General features: G+C 39.4%; 2 protein-coding genes across 6 annotated transcripts; one reads left to right on the top strand and one right to left on the bottom strand.

Annotated features, from left to right (window-relative positions):
- Nucleotides 1-1,089: 1,089 nt before the first annotated feature.
- On the bottom strand, nucleotides 1,090-5,827 carry LOC137594970 (F-actin-capping protein subunit alpha-1-like). The gene is made up of 10 exons (XM_068314703.1): nucleotides 5,730-5,827; nucleotides 4,269-4,332; nucleotides 4,111-4,162; nucleotides 3,963-4,026; nucleotides 3,660-3,866; nucleotides 3,499-3,578; nucleotides 3,292-3,370; nucleotides 3,139-3,210; nucleotides 2,933-2,995; nucleotides 1,090-2,000 (listed from the first exon to the last, which is right to left on the bottom strand). Exons 1-10 carry the CDS (start codon nucleotides 5,763-5,765, stop codon nucleotides 1,860-1,862), a joined length of 858 nt encoding a protein of 285 aa, XP_068170804.1. The 5' UTR covers nucleotides 5,766-5,827; the 3' UTR covers nucleotides 1,090-1,859.
- Nucleotides 5,828-5,917: 90 nt separating this feature from the next.
- Nucleotides 5,918-18,105, top strand: ncoa5 (nuclear receptor coactivator 5). Of its 5 annotated transcripts, none has more exons than XM_068314696.1 (14): nucleotides 5,918-6,163; nucleotides 6,480-6,623; nucleotides 7,520-7,579; nucleotides 11,553-11,815; nucleotides 12,087-12,194; nucleotides 13,204-13,267; nucleotides 14,493-14,759; nucleotides 14,837-14,952; nucleotides 15,341-15,470; nucleotides 15,623-15,825; nucleotides 15,913-16,117; nucleotides 16,269-16,360; nucleotides 16,556-16,591; nucleotides 17,068-18,105. In XM_068314696.1, the coding sequence occupies exons 4-14, from the start codon at nucleotides 11,647-11,649 to the stop codon at nucleotides 17,664-17,666; spliced, it is 1,989 nt and encodes a 662-aa protein (XP_068170797.1). In that variant the 5' UTR covers nucleotides 5,918-6,163; nucleotides 6,480-6,623; nucleotides 7,520-7,579; nucleotides 11,553-11,646; the 3' UTR covers nucleotides 17,667-18,105. The 5 variants fall into 5 exon arrangements, with proteins under 5 accessions (XP_068170797.1, XP_068170798.1, XP_068170801.1 ...); XM_068314697.1 differs by having other exon boundaries at nucleotides 5,920-6,163; nucleotides 14,840-14,952; nucleotides 17,068-18,104; XM_068314700.1 differs by lacking the exon at nucleotides 12,087-12,194 and having other exon boundaries at nucleotides 5,921-6,163; nucleotides 17,068-18,104.
- The last annotated feature ends 336 nt before the right edge of the window (nucleotides 18,106-18,441 follow it).

Here is an 18,441-nt window from a genome sequence, read left to right as displayed (position 1 = left end):
GAAAGAAACCAGCATTTTTGTTTTTACTGCATCTCTCCAAAGTCCTGAGCCGGTGCACCCCTCCTCAGTCGACAGCTGAGGAGGTGTGGTACCAGGCTCCTGAAGGAGCCCCATATTGAAACCCAGGTTAGTGATCACCTAGTCGGCCCCTTAGCCCATTCTATTAAATGAAATGAAATGATGTTGTATTATATTATATCATATTATATTAAATCTATTATATTGCATTATATTTTATTAAATTATTATATATATATTATTAAATTATATATTTATAATTATTATATAATACATTTTATTTGACTGGTACTGTGGCACATTCACAGGTGACAACACTTCTGATCTAAATTTAAAAAAAAAAAAAATCTCTTGAGAAAAGCTCCAAATGTTGATCTAAAGATGTCCTGGGATAGGAAATAATTCTGCTTTTTATATCTTCATAAAACATGGTATTAACTGTAATACTGTCTTCTGTCTCTGAAATAGAAATAGAAATAGAAATAGAAAGCCTTTGTCACTATACATGCAGTAGTATAATGAGATTTTGAAACATACTCTGCTGACTTTGTATAATGAAAGATGACTTAGCAGTTGTGACATGTCCACAGTGATGCTAGGCAGCCTCCAGTTTTTGACCAGCAGGCTGGCAGAGCGCTCTGGGAGGTTTAGACCTTTAACCTTCAAGAATCGAATAGTTGAAGCTGATTCTGTCGCCGCAGAGCTTCACTGGTTAACCGCTGGGGCAGCAGCGCCCCCGTGTGGCTGCAGCCAGGACTTCAAACTCATCTGATACAACACTGGTGTTCGAACTTCTCTCACTGACAACAGCTGGTCCACTTTTTCACATAACATGAACACGGTCAGTCCACTGTAGTTAAACTACATCTGATGACTCAACATTCTTAAATAAAACAGAACAGCCTACATCACAACGGTCACTCATGGATAATTTTGATTGATCTGTTTGCAAAAAGCTTAACAGCACATTTTTCTAACAAAAAATTGTCAAACAGGTTAATCTCCTGAACAGGCTCTTAAATAAATGAATAGGTAATGATGTCGAACGAAAGAAGATAACCGTTTTTCTGAAGATCATATGTTTATTTCATGAATAATAAATGTACTTACAGGTTATATAAAAAAATACAGCAAGCACTAAAGGCAAATCGCTGGAAGGAGGACACAATACTTGATCGGTCTTGTGGATATAGAGGGATTATCACCTAAAATATTTCTATACAACATACTCCAGAAAGGAAGACAAAATATGTTCAGTGAATCGGCAAACAAAAATGTATGCTTTGGCAGATCCACTGGATACGACCCTGTATCCAAGGGACGCATAAATATTAGCTGAAAAATAAACTGTATGACTTACGGCAACGTCAAATGTCTCTCCAGTCAGCTAACATGTGGACCTGCATACACTATTTGCCTTTTGTTATTAGAAATCTATGGAAATAATGGACACCCTTGAGGATTATCAGTTGTATTGTATAGAAGGAAATTAGTTGCTACATGAAAGTCAAGGGGTCCATTCAGAGGATCATCAACTGTGTGTGTGAAGACTGAAAGCAGGGAATGGCCCAAATGCTCACAGTATCACTAAAGGCAGTATTAGTTAAAAAAAAAAAAAAAAAATTCTTTGCAAATGGCGCACAGTTACACGACCCAACACCATTTTGAAAATGAAGGCACCCCTTGTAGTTCACAACAACGCTGTGAATCTCTGGAGACAAATAAAAACCTTAACAAATGTCTCTTCTGGAAGGACATAAAATAGTAGATATGCTGCATCACACGTTTGCGTGAACATCGACTCGTCTTCAATATGTCGTAACTCCAGCAGCCTCGGCCCATTAAGTACTCTGCATCTCCTTGCCAACCCTGTAGCTGAGAATCTTGTTCCAGTCGATCTTGGTGCGGGTGATTGGGAGTTGTCTGCGTAAAGCTTTGAACGTGGTTCCTGACATGGTCTGATAGTTCTCACCGATAGCCACCTGAAAACACAGAGACAGGCGTCAGGGCATGACAACAGGACATTTTATGAAAAAACAAATGTGTGACAAATGGAAAAAAAATAGCTCTACACACAACAAGAATTGTTTTGTTTTTATTTTGAAGACCGATATCAATCAAGGGATGCTGCTGGTTTGTGGTGGAGAAACCCCTGAGCTGAACTAGACGTCAATCTAGCTAACAACTACTGACAGTCACTGAAAATTATTTCATTGCTTCACGATTGATCAGAAAACATAAAATAAGGTGGAACTTCCAGACACTTTTCACGGAAAGACAACATATTTTATAATTCACTTGCAAAGCTTGTATAAGCATTCAAACACTTGCTAGCCAAAATCACCATTTAATGCAGTTTTATGTTCACGCTTAAGTGTTCAAAATGCACTCTGGGAAGTTGGTATAAAGATGAACAACAATGTAACTCTAATTTGCTAATGGGTTATAAACATGTTGCTTCACCTTGAACTATGGCCTAACGTTCCTCTGGATTGTCACCACTGTTGTGTTTTCAGTACAGTATTTTTCACACTGTAAGGCGCACTAAATTATAAGGCCCACCTTCCACTCTTTTTTTTATATGTTCATACACGTGGGGCCTGTAGGCATGCATAGGAGAAGATGTTGGTAGAGCGGTGGCAGCTGCTTCATAGTGCGCCCAAAAAGCAATTCATTATTTGGGACGGTGCCTTGCTCAAATGCACCTTGGCAGTGCTCAGGACGTAAACTAGGATCTCTCTAAATACCAGTTCACACTCTAAATTTTTGGTCCACAGGTGGATCTTGAATCAGCAGTCCCCAGCCCAAGACCTAGTGGGCTGAGCAACTGCTTCCCCAAGGAGGAGGGAAACGCAGCGAAATAATAGAAACTACTGAATCACGACTGGAGGCATCGCCTTAGAGTCACACATACCTGGTATCCAAGCTCCTCTTTCTCAATAATTTTCACAAGGTCCTTTGCAGTCTGACTCTCATCCTGCAAAAAACATGTTGTTTGGTTAATTAAGTTAATGTAAGACAATAGAATGTGAATGAAATTAAACAGACTACAACTAAATGAAACTGCATAGTTTCAGGAAACACTATAGTTAAAATAGTACAAGCATTTAAAGTACTTACAGTCACTTTCAGTGTTTCATTTACATCTTTATGACTGACAAGCTGCACATTTCCATCCTCGTAATAATGAACCTGGATTGAAGAAAGGACATGAAGACTACTGTGAAACAAACTTCACAGCTTCACAGCTAAGATGATAATCATTTAATGAACCTGTATTTTCATGACGCCGACCAACTCTGTTGTAGGCTGTGAAATGCTGAACTTCCATTCAGAGCGGTAGCAACCATTCCTGGTAAAAGGAGAAGAAGAAAAAAATTACGGAACCAAACTCTCTCAGCCCCTCTAAATTCAACATAACCGTCAGGGTCAATTTGAAAAAAAAGTTTAAAATTAGATCAGTATACTCCATGAACATACCAGAAGTTTACAGGCTGAAATTGATGGCCCTCGATGCAAGCTATAATGGTTTGCTGGCCATCGATTATTTTCCCATAAACCTGAAGCAAATAAAAAAAATTAGTGGTGGAGTCGTAGTGTCCAATCCAGTACACTGTGTGCACAGTAGGGCGCAATTTTACAGTGCAAACTCCACTGGGGTAGTAGTCTTTGACGTAGGCTCTCAGGGCAGAATCACAGGCATCTCTCCATGGCCTGAGGGCTGCGTCCGTCTCGTGGGGCTGGGGGTCGCTGGCTTGCTTTCTTAGGTGGTCAAACTTGAAAGAGATATTGTTTTGAGGGTCAAAGAAACAGCCATTACCCAGGTCTCCATGCTCCGTTATCAGGACCTGCAGAAGAAAAAGATCATTATCATTACAATGTAAAATAATCGCTACATTTTATGGTGTTAAAAGTAGAAAGGAAGTTATGGAGAACAAGCTTGCCTGATCCTCATATCCATCTATTTTGGCAAGGATGAACTGATCCATATTGTACTGAGCAAAAGCACTATATAAAGAAAGTACACACAATCAGAATGTACATTCATAATATCTTAAACACTAACGGAGGTTGAAAAAAAAAAAAACCCACTGAGCTGTCCCCTCTTTGAGAAGACTGTCATTTTCAAGCAGTACTCGCACATCTGAAAAGAAGAATCAACACAAGAAAAGCTTTAACAAATCGCTTCCATACATATTAAAACGCAGGTGGTCAACCAAATATAAAACCAAACCAAATATTAAACTCACCATTGAAGACTTCATTGAATTCTCCAGGAGGAGCATGCATCAAAAAATCAGCTGCAATGCGGACCTAGAAATAAATGAAATAATTTGTCATGTAATGTAAAATCAAAAATAGAAGAAGGCATCCCATAATCACCAGTTAGTAGCTTATGGTGAGTTCTCTTGTTGCTTACAGGAACTCCAGAGAAGTAGAATAACAAAAGCCAAAATCTAATGTTTGATTTTTTTTTAAAATCAGGTTTTTGTTGCCATTTGATATAACATGATGTCTTTGAGAAGTGAAAAGTCTGCAAGTAATCACAGTTTATTAATGAGCAGTCTGCTAACGGTCTTGGCAACAGACTTGTTAGCTCTATTTGGCCACTCCTTAGATGGCAGGCGGTGTAGGTGTTCGCTGCCCATGGGCTTTTTTTAGACGCACGTATGCAAGTGTGAATATGCATCAAACTCACAAGTGAAGAGGTGAGGTATCTTTTCATCCCTCTTTTGTGATCTCGATTACTCCTAACCCATCCTGCATCATAGTGTAACTGGTACATTTTAGTGCAACTGTGCCAAAGATGACATCAGTCAAGATTATTTAGCCTCAGGCAGTGACCTACAGATGAGTTATGAAGCTGAAAGGGCAAAGGGGCAAAATAAATTTGAACCAATTTGAAATGTGCCACTGAATAGTCACTCCATCACAGCCCATGCATTCTCATAAGAGTTTAAAGTTGGTTTCTCCACAACACAATTCAAACATTTTGAGTTTCTATCTAACATTAAATAAAAGGAGTTAACCTGCACGTTTGTTGCATGAACAGCATTAAAATGATCACTGTAATGGTGTCTAGAGGTAATAAACGTGTGGCCACACCATCAGCTTCAGGAATGCAAAGCATTATTTTAAACATGTAGCAGCAGGAGGAAGAGGGGCAGCAGTCTTCATACTGCAGGAACACCCTCTCCCGTGAACCCACTGCAGTTTCAGGGGCGTTAGATCTAAACATAAACGGCTTCCAAATGTGGAAGACACAGAACGCTACACTATGCGTGGGTATTACGGGTGTCCATATTGTTAAACTACAGTGACGTCATTATCCTTATCGTGACTGTAAAAGCAGGAAGTAGCTCGACACCCTTCCATATAGCATTAGCTAACCGTTTCCTTATATTTAAAAGTGGTGTTTATGCTAAATCAGGCTTCAAACTCAGTAATACTCATCTATTAACAACAGGCAGGAGAGCCAGACATTAGTTAGCTAACACAACACTAGACAATGCATATTCATGCATGAATGATACGCAAAGCACTTAACTGTCAAATACAGCACTACTTTAACTTAGCTAGCTCCACCTAAAATGGAACGCACCGCAACTCACTCTACATTTTAAGAATCCCATGAAGCCCGGCTGAATTTCATGACCGCTGTTAAAGGTATTGAAACACCCATAACAAAGATTTTCAGGGTAAATAAATACCTTCTCGTCGTCGCCGATAGCGTCATTGTCTGCCATGTTGGTTCAACGAAGCGTTAACAAAGCTGTTCTCCGTGTTGCCAGGTATGCGTGGCCCCGCCCCGCCCCGCCCCTCGTTGAGACGAGCTCAGCCAGCAACAGCGAGTGACGTCACTTTAAATGTCTTCCGAACAGACTGAACGCGACGAATAAGTATCAACGAAATAATGTGGGTTATTGAATCACAAGAATATTATCTTATGAAGGTTTTGTTTTTCAAATGACTCATTGTCTGATATTGTGCAGTGACATGCGATACATGTTATATGTGTACCTGTCAAAATTAACCAAAGGAATGTCACGTAGCTTACATTTTCAGCATGCAATTGAAACTGCAAAACATCCCAACCTGGCAACCGTATTGCTTATTTCCGCTGCCATGCATGGACGCAGAGAAGGTTCGTCTGCAGTAGAAGAAATCTATTTAATAACCTCCTTCAGAAAATTGAATTTTACACTCAAGGTCTATATGTGTTTCACACGCATATATATATATATATATATATATATATATATATATATATATATATATATATATATATATATATATATATATATGTGTGTGTGTGTGTGTGTGTGTGTGTGTGTGTGTGTGTGTGTGTGTGTGTGTGTGTGTGTGTGTGTAAGAGGGACAAAGTGAGAGAGAGAGAGAGAGAGAGATGCTACAACTGGTCAATAGGGGGCGATATGTGTTTATGTGTTTACCATACGCAGTGGCTGAAGAAGTAGAAGATGACGTCACCAGACGCCGCAAATGAAGAAGCGAAGAAGAAGTGGCTTTGTGCGAAAGCGACGCTAGAGAACCGAGTGGAACGTAGTATTGAAAAACAATAAACGGATATAAAGCTCATATTCGGGGTGAGTTACACGTAGTTCTATTATTTAATATGTAACCCATTGTGAATCAAAACCATGCACTACAGTGTAGTGTCAGTAGCTCCGAAGATATCAGGCATTATTAGCTGCCGTAGAACTAGCTAGCTAACATGTCCGACGCAAATGCATCATACTGTCAAGTGTAGCCATTGAGAGGTACAGCCATGTTAGCTTAGCGTCTGCTTGTGTATGATTCTAGCTGCCCATGTTAATTTTTTTTTAATTAAATGCTTTCATAAGTCGTTACTGGTACGTTAGAAAGCCATTTGTAGCTGGACATGGCAGTACTTTGCCCGGCCGACAGCTACATGCTCCCCGGTGCAGCGAGGCGGTTGGTTAGGATAATCTGCTTCACCGTCCGTCCTGTTAGAGTTTCGCATCAAATATTGACAGTTGAAGTTTTGTTGCTGTATTTTGTGAGGTCGTTTTGCGCTATGAACAAGTGAGAACGCTATTATTAGTGTGGTGTCGAGACAATTCACCGGTAATCACCGGAGGTTTACGATAAAGAAACGCCTCAGCACTCAGTTGTGTTTACACTGATTGTCTGGAATCTGTCAATCAAGTTATTCAGTGAGCTTCTCAAATTCGCAAATGGATTTTTGTCTGTCTGAACTTAATGTGCTTAATGTGTAAACGCCTGTTTTAAATTTTGTCAAGTCGAGTGTTTTACGAGTATGAATGAAAGAATATGAGCTTTTAAATTTTCTGCCCAACCTTATAAATAATAGACAGAAATTAGTTGAGTGGGACATCATCCTTCATGCTTTTGGATACAGTTGTGGTGTTTTGAACATAGTAAAGATATCTTGGATTATACGAAGCGATCCATTTCTTCCCCTGGGTAACGTGGTTACCTTTTTTTGTCTTTCTTTCAGACACTTGGAAGTTTTGAATTCTGAAGACACAGAATCCAGGGTGACCAGTTTTCAGTTAAGGTATGCAAGAATGCCCTCCCTAAAAAATAAACGAACAAAAAACACTTTCAGCTGTAAATGTTATGTAGCTATTAAATAGTAGAGAGCAATTAGTATATTTTTTTCAGTAAAGAAATATTATTTGGAATAAAGGAGACTAATAACCATTTTGTATTTAAATATTTGCATTAAAAATACAGATATAAGTGTCAATTCTGAATTAAATGTGATACACAGTATATAACATCGCACACCCTTGGACTGGTATCAGCTGTATGTCTGCTCTACCGCTTTTATTTTTTTATTTGGCAAACCTTAAACACCATAATTTAATGGTAGGGGGACAACATAATGTAAATTATGCCAAAGCTCTGAGCCTTTGTGACAACCAGCTGCACCAGGGTTTATCTAACTCTAAAGAAAAAAGCAAATGAGAGCAAAGCTTATTATCAGGTAGAGCTGGCACCACTAAGTGTCTAAAGTTTATTTAAAATCTGATCAAGTGCTGTAATTACATTTAGTGTTGAGATAGTCATACTTCGTTTTTGTGTTTATATCCTTTTCTATTTCATACTTTCACTACATTTTTTGAGGTAAACCTTTACCTTGGAACATTTGACTGCTTCTTTTCCTGGATTATTTGTCAATTCAGTTTATTCAATGTTGCTAAGCCGTTGCTTATGATAATCAACTGTTTAGATTGTCGTGGGTGGGATACTGGGTGAAACCAGAGAGTGGTGGCTACTGACAACATTGGATAAAGTTTAAAAATATGTTAAAAAAAAATAAAAAAAAGATAAATCACAAGTTTAATAAAAATGTAACTTAATAGTGGAAAAAGTAAGTTATTGTACAGTAATACCTCTGTACTCGACCATAATCCGTTCTGAGGTGGTGGTTTAGCAACGATTTGTTCGACCACCGAAACCAATTTTCCCATAAGAAATAATGGAAAGTATTTTAATCCGTTCTTACCATTTAGAAAAATACCTAAAATATTATAAGAACGTGTATCTAAACAACAATGAATACGTAAATGTGCACAAGCAGTACATGATAAAGATAAAGCATTATAAACCATTTTGTATAATTTACTTCCGTTTCGGAGAGTGGTTGATGGCACTAGCGTCATCATGGAAGGGGAATCCCTTCCATGATGACGCTAGGTAACGCGCCTTCAGGGGTTTTCTCCCTTCTCTCTCTCTTCCGTGGAGGTGAATCTGGCTGGGCAGTAGCCTTCCTCTTTTCTTCAAGAAGGACCCTGTCCATTGTCATTTGCTTCTGCTTCAAGATAGTGGAAATGGTTGACTTTGCCATTTCGTACTGCGACGCGAGGTCGGACACTCGTACACCACTTTCATATTTTGCTATAATTTCCGTACGTCTTTGCGTACGTAATTTAAGTACGTGTTACTCCGCTGGCGGTCTGAGTCGAACTGACGCTTACCCGCTGGCCGAGGAGCGCGTTCGGGTCTACTCAGCTAGTTGAGTACCGAAAATCTGTTCGGGGTCCGATACATTTTCTACTTGAATTTTTTGGTCGAGCACCGATTTGGCCGAGTATAGAGGCGGTCGAGTACAGAGGTATCACTGTATTCCCTAATCATTGAGTCCAATTGTTGGTCAGTTTATAGTAAAAATGTCAAGTAACTGAAAATATCAATATCTTGACATTGTTATATTGTTACACCTAAAAACGTTGATTGACCTTGAAGACATTAATGGACATTGGTTTCTTTGAGCGAAATAAATCATTTGAATTTGTTTTTCAAGACAACTTGAAGCCCATGATGTTGTCTTTTTCTTCAAGATTGAGAAAAATTTTATGAAATACAGCCGACGGATTGCTTTTTTTTTTTACTAAAAACTGCTAAAAATTATCAGCTTCGTCTAGCATAAAGGGCCCCACACTGGATGGGCTGGGTGTTACAAAATGTCTAAAATGGAACATCTTGGACATTTGAATCTGACGGTTTCTCACTTCTTGCCCAGAATCTATTTTAAATGTGTTGGCAGTTTCAAAATATATGATTGTTTCAGAGTTGATGCTTCACACACTGCAGTGGGTATTTGTGCTGTTGATCTACTTTACGCTGTTCAGAGTTTTGTATTTTGTAAACTGACTTTCAACCCATTTTTAAAAAGAACCTCCTTTTTAGGAGTTTATGATGACACTGGTCCATTTTGCTATAAAATAAAGATGTACAGTGCGCCCTCATTCTTTGCAGTTAAAATGTTCCAGGAACCACATGTGATTGAGCAGTCCGAGATTGTGATCTTTTTTTCTTATTATTTACGGTAATTTAAACATTTATGACCCTAAACAACCTTCTATCTCTATTACCTTTTTACACACTCTTATTGACCTTTTAAAGCACTTTTGTGTCTCGCGAAAGTCCGAGACTGATGGAACTGAAGGCACTTCTGAATGCCATCAGCCAATGGAATGTATACGGTATCACGTGACTGCCTACTAAAAATCCGCAATGAGATGGAGTTGCAATCGTTGATGCGTGAAATCGCGATGGCGCACCGTATGCTTCTGTTTATGATGCAGTGAATTTGTCATGTAACAAATCCGCATTCACTGAGGGAAAAAAAAATCATTCAGTTTATATCAAGGGAAGTCGTTAGTTGTACCATTGGATTTAAGCTATCCTGTTTTATTTCACATGACACAACACCTGTTACAAGGTTTTGGCTTAAGTGGGCAGCTAACCAACAAATTATTAAAAGTGACTGCATCTTTATCAAATCAGTTAATTTGAATGCTTTCCTTATTGGATGTGCTTAAGAGGTAGCTTCGAAAAGTCTACCACGTGTTCAGTCATGTGACTGAATGACAGTGAATACCCTCATGTTTTACAAGTCCTGTTTGACTCTTTGATACATTATGGATAAAATCTTTCATGAGCACTTGACACAGAATTCATAGTCGCAATCATGCTAACTAGATTATGTAGGCCAGTATTACATCAATTAATTATGTCATCAAGTACTGTACTTATGATAATCCATCTTTTTTAGAAAATGGACTGAAGCATGAACTTTCTTTCTTGATAAATTACTGTTTTTTACTATTCATGCAAAAGACTTTTGGAGTTAATGCAGCACACAAAACCAAAACTTTATTCATGTTAAAAAAGCCTGCATTACCAGCATGTGCCAATTAATGACCATTGTCCTAAAAGTGTGTGTGTGTGTGTGTGTGTGTGTGTGTGTGTGTATAATATATGTAAGTATAATATATACACAAGCACATATACATACATGGAAATTGTTAATAGTAAGTGAGGTTTGAGTTAGGGGAATAAAGCTGGTTGGTTTGAAGTAATATAATCGGCAATATTTTGCCGTACCTGTTCTTCAAACGATGAGACTGGCACAGATTTATATACCTCGGTTGTAGGCTAGCAGTCTTTGTTTTTAAAACAAGAGTCTGGGTGATGCTTACTAGGAGTTAATTCAATCCAGACAGACACATATGGCAGTGATCATATGGGAAGTATTCATTTGTCAAAATTTTACGATTCGTTGAAACTTTTGGACCCACTGAACAACTTAAATGAAAGATCTGCAAGTGATGTTTGTGTATAATGAAGGCGGGTCGGTTCATCTGCGCGACTACATGAAATAACATTTGCGTGAAGAGAGAGAGCCCTTCTAAACCACAATGAATGAAACAAATTGTGGGTTAATTATGCAAGGCTTTCACGTTTCTACAAATGAAGAAAATGGAATACAATTCCATCGAATCTGATTTTCATTTCATTTGCATTTGCGTCTACATCAGCACCGAAGAAGCGCAGGAACCATTTAATCGAGTTTTCGGCAGGTTGTGCGATTCAGCCAGCGTTATTTATTTCATCTTTGAATTGGACACAACATTTCCATTGTCTGATTTTATGTGACATTGACCTGCAACTTTTGTTCTACTAAAACATTTTATTCCTCCAAGGAACTTGATTTCTCTTAACTCACTGACATGTTTCAGGACCGTGGACGACAATTTACAGTTCTTTTAGCCAAATTTTTTTTCAATCGCTGGAGGCATACGGCGAAAGAACCCAGTAACCTCGGATTGAATTATGTCTCGTCGAAGAAGCCGCAGCCCATCACCAGGGCGTTTTTCACGCACCTGCAGCAGTAGTGATCCAAGAGATTTGGAGAGAAGGATTTTTGTTGGGAATTTGCCGACCTCCGACATGGCAACAAAGGATTTGGAAGAACTGTTCAGCCCATATGGGAAGATAACTGGTTAGTAAATGCAATATAAGCTATAACTTTCCACTGTACGACAATAATTTGAAATAAGCAGGCCATCCATAAATGTCAGTTCATTTTTTCCAAACAACTTTGCAAAAAGTGAACTTAGATGATTTTTAGCATTTGTTTGATCAATGTCAGTCATGATTTGTCATGATGCTTACAATGTAAAGATGTACTGAATGATCATTTTGTAAAATGCGGAAATGGGTAGGTATCGAAAATATGATCATTTGTACCACTTAAAATGTTCCTCTTCCAGGCGTATCCATGTTTCGTGGGTTTGGATTTGTACAATTTGAGCGCATTGAAGAAGCCGAAGCTGCAAAGGCGGCCCAAAAAGGTCGAATCTATAAAGGTTATAAAATAGGTAAGCCTCATCCACAATACTGTAGGCCAAAAAAGGATAGGACTTCTGTTCGGTGTCGATCCTGACAATCCTTTCTTGTAAACTGGCAAAAAAGAAAAATAAGCAATGTTTTTGTAAGGATTAATTTATCAGTGCCTTTTTGTGAATAAAGCTCATCTGTGAAAGTTAGATGTCTTTTATCATTGAATTAAATGTAATTGTCGGCCAAAAATAAACTCTTTTCAATGCCATTCGTCATGACGTGATATGATGCCTCTTATGAATTAAATTCCTGTAATTGTAACAGATGCTGCAGACAACATTACAAATTTAAGTATGTGATTTGTCTCCATTAACCAAGAGAAGGTGAGATTAATGCTACTTATTTTCATCTAATCCTTTATTTTACTGGACATTTAATGAACATACAGTGGCTAAATTTCAACTTGAAGATGTAACTACTGTATATTGATTAATGCAAAAGGTGATTACCAGATTATCAGAAAGTATTTACTGGTTCCAGCTTTTTTAATGTAAGGATTTACTTTAACATTTGTAATCTTAAATGATGAGTCATTGTTGAGGGCTAATCTAAAAAAATATACAAATTCAATATATCATTTTGGTTCTCCGGAATGACAGATTTTCATACTTTGCGGACATTTCAAAGGCTAATTTGTCGGTCAGTCGTCTGAATTGTCAACAAATGAATCGAGAAGGAAAAGGATTTCTATTGAAAGCCCAGCTTCAAAATCGTATCACACCTTCAAGCTCTGTTTGCGTTCGTCTAATTTTGAAAGGAAAAAGAATTTCTTCAGTTCCTGTTTATCTTGAACTGGGTTTCACAAATTTGACAACATGATTTGCTGCATTTTGTCTCGTCCAGTTTGGATTTTCAAGCGTGGATATTGGAGCTCATTTTCATTTGGATCGCAATCGTGGAAGTGTTTTCGTGGCCACGCCTGCGTGAACGTTTGAGCTGATTTAAATGTCACTATTATGTTCAACGTTTGGATTGATTTATTTTCAGATGTAAATATGGCAGTGGAGCGACGGCAAGCTAAACCTCAATCCCAGCAGAGCCCTCCTCGAAGGTAAAGTAACGCAAAATGGGTGTGAGGAACTACTATCGTCTTTCAGGTGCCGGTTTAAACGATTAAAATATTTTCCTCAACTTTCATTTCCACCAGTGCTGAGGTATACTTGATGGAAACTGGTGTACTGGTAGATGGTTCTGTGTTTATGGGATAGTCAACATTTCACCCAAAATTAAAACTTGCGGAACTGTTGAAATAAAGAGAGAAGCCACTTGACTTCAATTTGGAGTGTTTTTTCTCAAAGACTATTCTCTTATGGCTTTTCAATGCTTGTGTTCTTTTCACTATTCTGTTGTGGATATCAACTTGTGTCTCATTTAATCCTAATAATACGTCCAGGTTTCCAGCTAAAGTACTGTAATGCTAATCCATGACACATAACTCATCAGGTGTGAACATTAATACTGGTGTCTTGGTAACTGCTATCGTAAAGCAGTTGAAACAGTACCCAGTGAAGGATTATAACAAAGCTAATATTGCTTGTACTGTTTCTTACCAAACCATGCCTGTGGGTTCCACCCTGAACCATAGTAGCTTTAAAAGAAAATCCTTCTGTAAAAGCATCTGCTGAGCTGCTGCTTTCTTTACATGTTACCACCAACTAATGATCAGTGGAATAATGTAAAAAAGATTTTAAAGTTTGCTCAGAAACTACATGCATCTTTTGTCGGGCAGCTTCATGACACTGTTGAACATGCTATGCTGTTCCCTCTTGCATTTTTAAGTGTCCCAAAGGTGAGTCATGTCTTATGCGAGACCTGCGGATCTATTTCTATCTCTTGACTAAATCTGAACAACAACAAAAGTCATGGTACAACAAAAATCATGGTATTCCATTGAGCTAAAATGTGCAAAATAAAGTAAAATGTTCAAAATGTTGTAGTTTGCGTCAATGGACCTCGAATGATCGATGAATCCTCGTCTCGTAATGCGCGCACGGATCACTGGAAAAGATCGTTGAAAGGACATGCAACGGAATCTCCTGGAATGAACTTGCTCCATTTCCTTTTGCGACTATAATAGCATCAATCATCGCTCTGCTTCAGTTGTGAAAATAAACTCCATTTATTCATCTCGTCTGAATTAAATGCAAACTGATTTTGTTGCATTTTATATACCAACTCTGGACCTGTCCTCACCAGTCATGGACGAAAGTTCCTGTCATTCTTTGTAGTGTTTGACAACTGGCCTTCCTTGTAATAATCCATACTACTCTTCTTAGGGCCCCGTACAGCGGCTATGGAGACGGCAAAGATCCTCGGCCTCGATCACGCTCACCTCTTTATGGGCGTGAGGGACGAGAGCCTCGGGAAGGACGCGAGTCTCGGGATGGTCGTGATGGACGAGAGCCTCGGGACGGCCGAGATGGGAGGGACCCGAGCAGAGAGCCGAGGCCCGGTCCTCATTCGCGTGACCCCGATTACCGTTACCGTAGCTCAGAGAGCAGAGACAAAGACTCCAGAGCTGATGCACGGGACTCAACATTCAGGTGACTGCTGACGTCAGTCATTATTTTGGTACCTAGATGCATTCACGTTGTCTGAGCCTGATTTTGTTTTCATACAGCAGAGATGACTTTGAAAGATATTACCGCGGTGGCGCTGAAGACTATTACAGGAGAAAGGATGAATCCTTCAGGGACGCTTACAGAGATCCATGGAATGGACGCCGTGAGCCAGAGGGTGCGTACTCTGTACTTAACCACCGTGTGTGTGCATTGAAATGTCTTTTTTTCTCATAGAAATACTGGATTTTCATGATTATTTAAATAGCAAGACCTTATGCACTTTTTTTTTTCCCCAGTGTTCATTAAGATTGAGTAACACTAGGTGTAATCTATACTGCAGATTACAATTTTCATTTTGCATCTTTAGTATTAAAGTTTTCCACAGTGGTGTAACTGAACACAGCAGGCCTAAAAATTGCACTAAACTCTATACATTATTACATTAATTAGTTCTGATTTTGGAGCTAGGTCTGATTTAGTGGCTGAAACTTGAATCAGGTATTGTTTTTTATTTTTTTATTTTTTTTTTCTAATTTTATTTTTATCTAATATCTAATCACTAGATGATCGTGTTCGACCAGAAGAGCGTCGGCGAAATGAGTTGTATCGTCAGTATTACGAAGAACTTCAGCGCCGTTATGATGCCGACCGTCCTGTTGATTGTTCTGTTATTGTAGTCAATAAGGCCCAGAAGTAAGTCCCGTCTTTGTTTACTAAATTAAACGAAGACCCAGGTCCATTACTGGCTACAAATATTTGATCGATGCTTGGAATGTTGTTTCATATCGCTCCTGTGTGTGTGTGTGTGCGTGTGTGTGTGTATACTTGTTTTTGACAAACAATAGTCGGGAGTATGCGGAGACGGTTGGGCGTAAAGTCCGTGATCTAGGTATGGTGGTGGATCTGATTTTCCTCAACACTGAAGTGTCACTAACCCAGGCTCTGGAGGATGTAGGCCGAGCTCGAACTCCCTTTGCCATCATCATCACCCAGCAGCACCAGGTCCACCGGTCCTGCACTGTGAACATCTTGTTTGGAACACCGCAAGGTAATTTAAAAAGACAGGGGATGTGGCTTTAAATAACTGAAATGCAAAGGGGACAGGATTTCACAGGTCTTTTTTTTATTCTCCTAGAGCATCGAAACATGCCAATGCAGGATGCCATGATGTTGGTTGCTCACAACTACGATGCCTACAAAGTTGAAAACCGTGAAAAAGAACGTGAAGAGATCGCCAGAAAGGCTGCTAAAATGGCGGATGATGTGCTGCTCAGAGAATCGGACAGAGAGAGTCACCCTATTTCTGTGCTCACGTCCATCACACTGCTGTCTGAAAACAGGTACAACGTCTGGTTTAATATCATAAAATCTGAGTAGTGAATGTAAGACAACGTTTCAGTTGCACTGTGGTTACCACTTACATATTGCATAAATGTGATTTTAAGTCTGACCACACACACTTTTTTTTTTTCCTGTGGGATCTCTGGATAGGTTCGTAACCCCAGATGAGTTAGATGGTCTCATTGCTTACCTGAAGGACAAAAGAGCCCGACTGCTACGAAGTACTGCAGAGCCTCTTTCAGGTATGGGTGAAATTGAAAGTACTTTCATCTTATTTATCACATTTATTTTTTAAATGTTACAACATCCAACACGTTGTTTTGGCCTGTGTTGACATGGCTGTATGTCCATTATTTTCTTAAAAAGAAATCTATAGAGTCTATTTCTGAATGGTTTAGTTATTTTCGTTGAAAAAAAATACAGTGCTTTCTTTTCAGAATATGGACATTTCTGTGACCCCAAACTTTTGAACGGTAGTGTACTTTTCCTGATCATCTATAATTTCCTACTCCTCTCTTCTCTCACTTTTGAAAACACTGAGGGCAACAATCCATCAGTGGCCTGTAGAGAGTAATCCACCTTTTTCTGACTGAGACCCTTGACTTGAAGGGGATTAATTCCCCAGTTGTGGGGACTACAAGTTCACCCACACATGTTGCCTGTCAACACAGGAACTCCAGCCTGGAACATACAGTAGAACCTGAATGAGTTATTATTCAGAACGGCCTGCTAGCTATTGTATCCAGAAGAAAATAGTATGAAATTATCAGAGATATTTACAGGGAGAAACAATTACAGCAACCAGAAATTCCTTCAGTGTATGTCTGGAAACGTGTTTTACTAACAGACTCATACCTGTCCTTAAATGTTCTTATATTGAAACATTGCTTTAGTTTTCTGTGCTGTGAAGCAGAATGTTTTTTCTGTAACTGAGGTTTTTGATCTACAGCTGCAGTCCATGTTCCGGCTCCTTCATCAGGACACCCTGACATTCCATCCTCAACCGCTGGACTTCCTCAGCCGTCCCATTCTACCCTCATGCCCCCACAGTCCAGCCACCTCAGCCTAGCGACTGGTTCAAGTGCCTCAGCCAACCCCAACCACCAGCAGGAGCTGCAGGCTAAAATCCTCAGCATGTTCAACAGTGGCTCTGGGTTGTCAGCCGCCTCTGGAGCGTCTACTGGTCCCCAGTCACAGGGCTACGGCTCTCTAGGCCTGTCTCCCGCCCAGAATCCGCCACGCCAACCCATGCCAGGCCCTCCTGCGGCAGGATCCCAGGGTTACGCCCCCACGCCGGGCCGCATGCCAGTCACGTTCGCACAAGGTGGTCAGAGAGCCCCCAGCTCGACCGCAGGAATCAATTTTGACAACCCGAGTGTACAGAAAGCTCTTGACACCCTCATCCAGAGTGGAACGTCTCTTAACCCCCTGGTGGGCGTGGGGGTGGGAGTTGGTGTGGGCACTGGTGCCTCTCAGCAGCCACCTCCCAGACCAGCCCCAGGTATGAACCAGGTCCCATCTATGTCCATGTATTCCCAACATTACTGAGGTGTAGTAGTGAATTATGAACGAGTAGTGAGCGATTCCTCTTGATGTGAGACTCACCGCTCCTTCCGTCACAGATGGCCACATCTGTACTTTGTGCAGTGAAGTTAGCAGCTCTGTATAGGTAGTCTGTAGGGATGTTTTGTAAATGATTTTACATTTTCGTTTAATTCCCATTGAGTTAACTTATATAGCTCCTCCAGATAGTTATTCAGAGTTTGTACATGTGAGTTTAAACGTGTGTGAATCACCACTGAATGAACTGTTTTGCTTCATCATCATGGACTCTTGTTTAAATGGATTCCTTTGGTATTTTCCTTCCACAAAACTGTGTTTTTGTTACATTTTTTTTTAAATTGTAACATTTCCATTTTGAAAATGAGACATTATTAAAAACTCACAACACATTTACTTTAATAAAATGGTATTGGTTTATTGCATTTTGTGCTGACAAATCTATAAAATGGAACGGGTATCGCCAGAAGCCATAGAGATATAAGCATTTGAAATGTAAGATAAAACTACTTTTGTCTCTTTTTAAATGTACCATGAAACACAATAGAGAATAATACAGTTTTTTTTATTTTAGAATATTTAACTTACACTGACACAAAAGAAACACCTCCACACTAACTGTATTTGATTTATTTACACGTTGCCCCCTCCCACCCCTGCCCCCAGCAGTTACAAGTGCACATGAACACACATACACACTCCCACAAAACTGAAGGAAACACTACTGCTTTACCATGAAACTAAGTACAGTATCAAGGAAGAG

Source organism: Antennarius striatus, chromosome 5, assembly GCF_040054535.1.
Source record: "Antennarius striatus isolate MH-2024 chromosome 5, ASM4005453v1, whole genome shotgun sequence".
NCBI classification, from domain to species: domain Eukaryota; kingdom Metazoa; phylum Chordata; class Actinopteri; order Lophiiformes; family Antennariidae; genus Antennarius; species Antennarius striatus.
Note: the sequence above shows the minus strand (reverse complement) of the source record. Positions and strands in the feature narration are given on the sequence as shown.

Coding starts and splice junctions, on each gene's coding strand:
- LOC137594970 (XM_068314703.1), bottom strand. CDS start 5,765: ATGGCAGACAATGACGCTATCGGCGACGACGAGAAG. Junction 4,333..5,729: donor CTATCGGCGACGACGAGAAG/GTATTTATTTAC, acceptor ATTTATTTCTAG/GTCCGCATTGCAGCTGATTT. Junction 3,211..3,291: donor TCGGCGTCATGAAAATACAG/GTTCATTAAATG, acceptor TCTTCAATCCAG/GTTCATTATTACGAGGATGG.
- ncoa5 (XM_068314696.1), top strand. CDS start 11,647: ATGTCTCGTCGAAGAAGCCGCAGCCCATCACCAGGGCGTTTTTCACGC. Junction 13,268..14,492: donor CAGCAGAGCCCTCCTCGAAG/GTAAAGTAACGC, acceptor TACTCTTCTTAG/GGCCCCGTACAGCGGCTATG. Junction 16,361..16,555: donor TACTGCAGAGCCTCTTTCAG/GTATGGGTGAAA, acceptor CTTTCTTTTCAG/AATATGGACATTTCTGTGAC.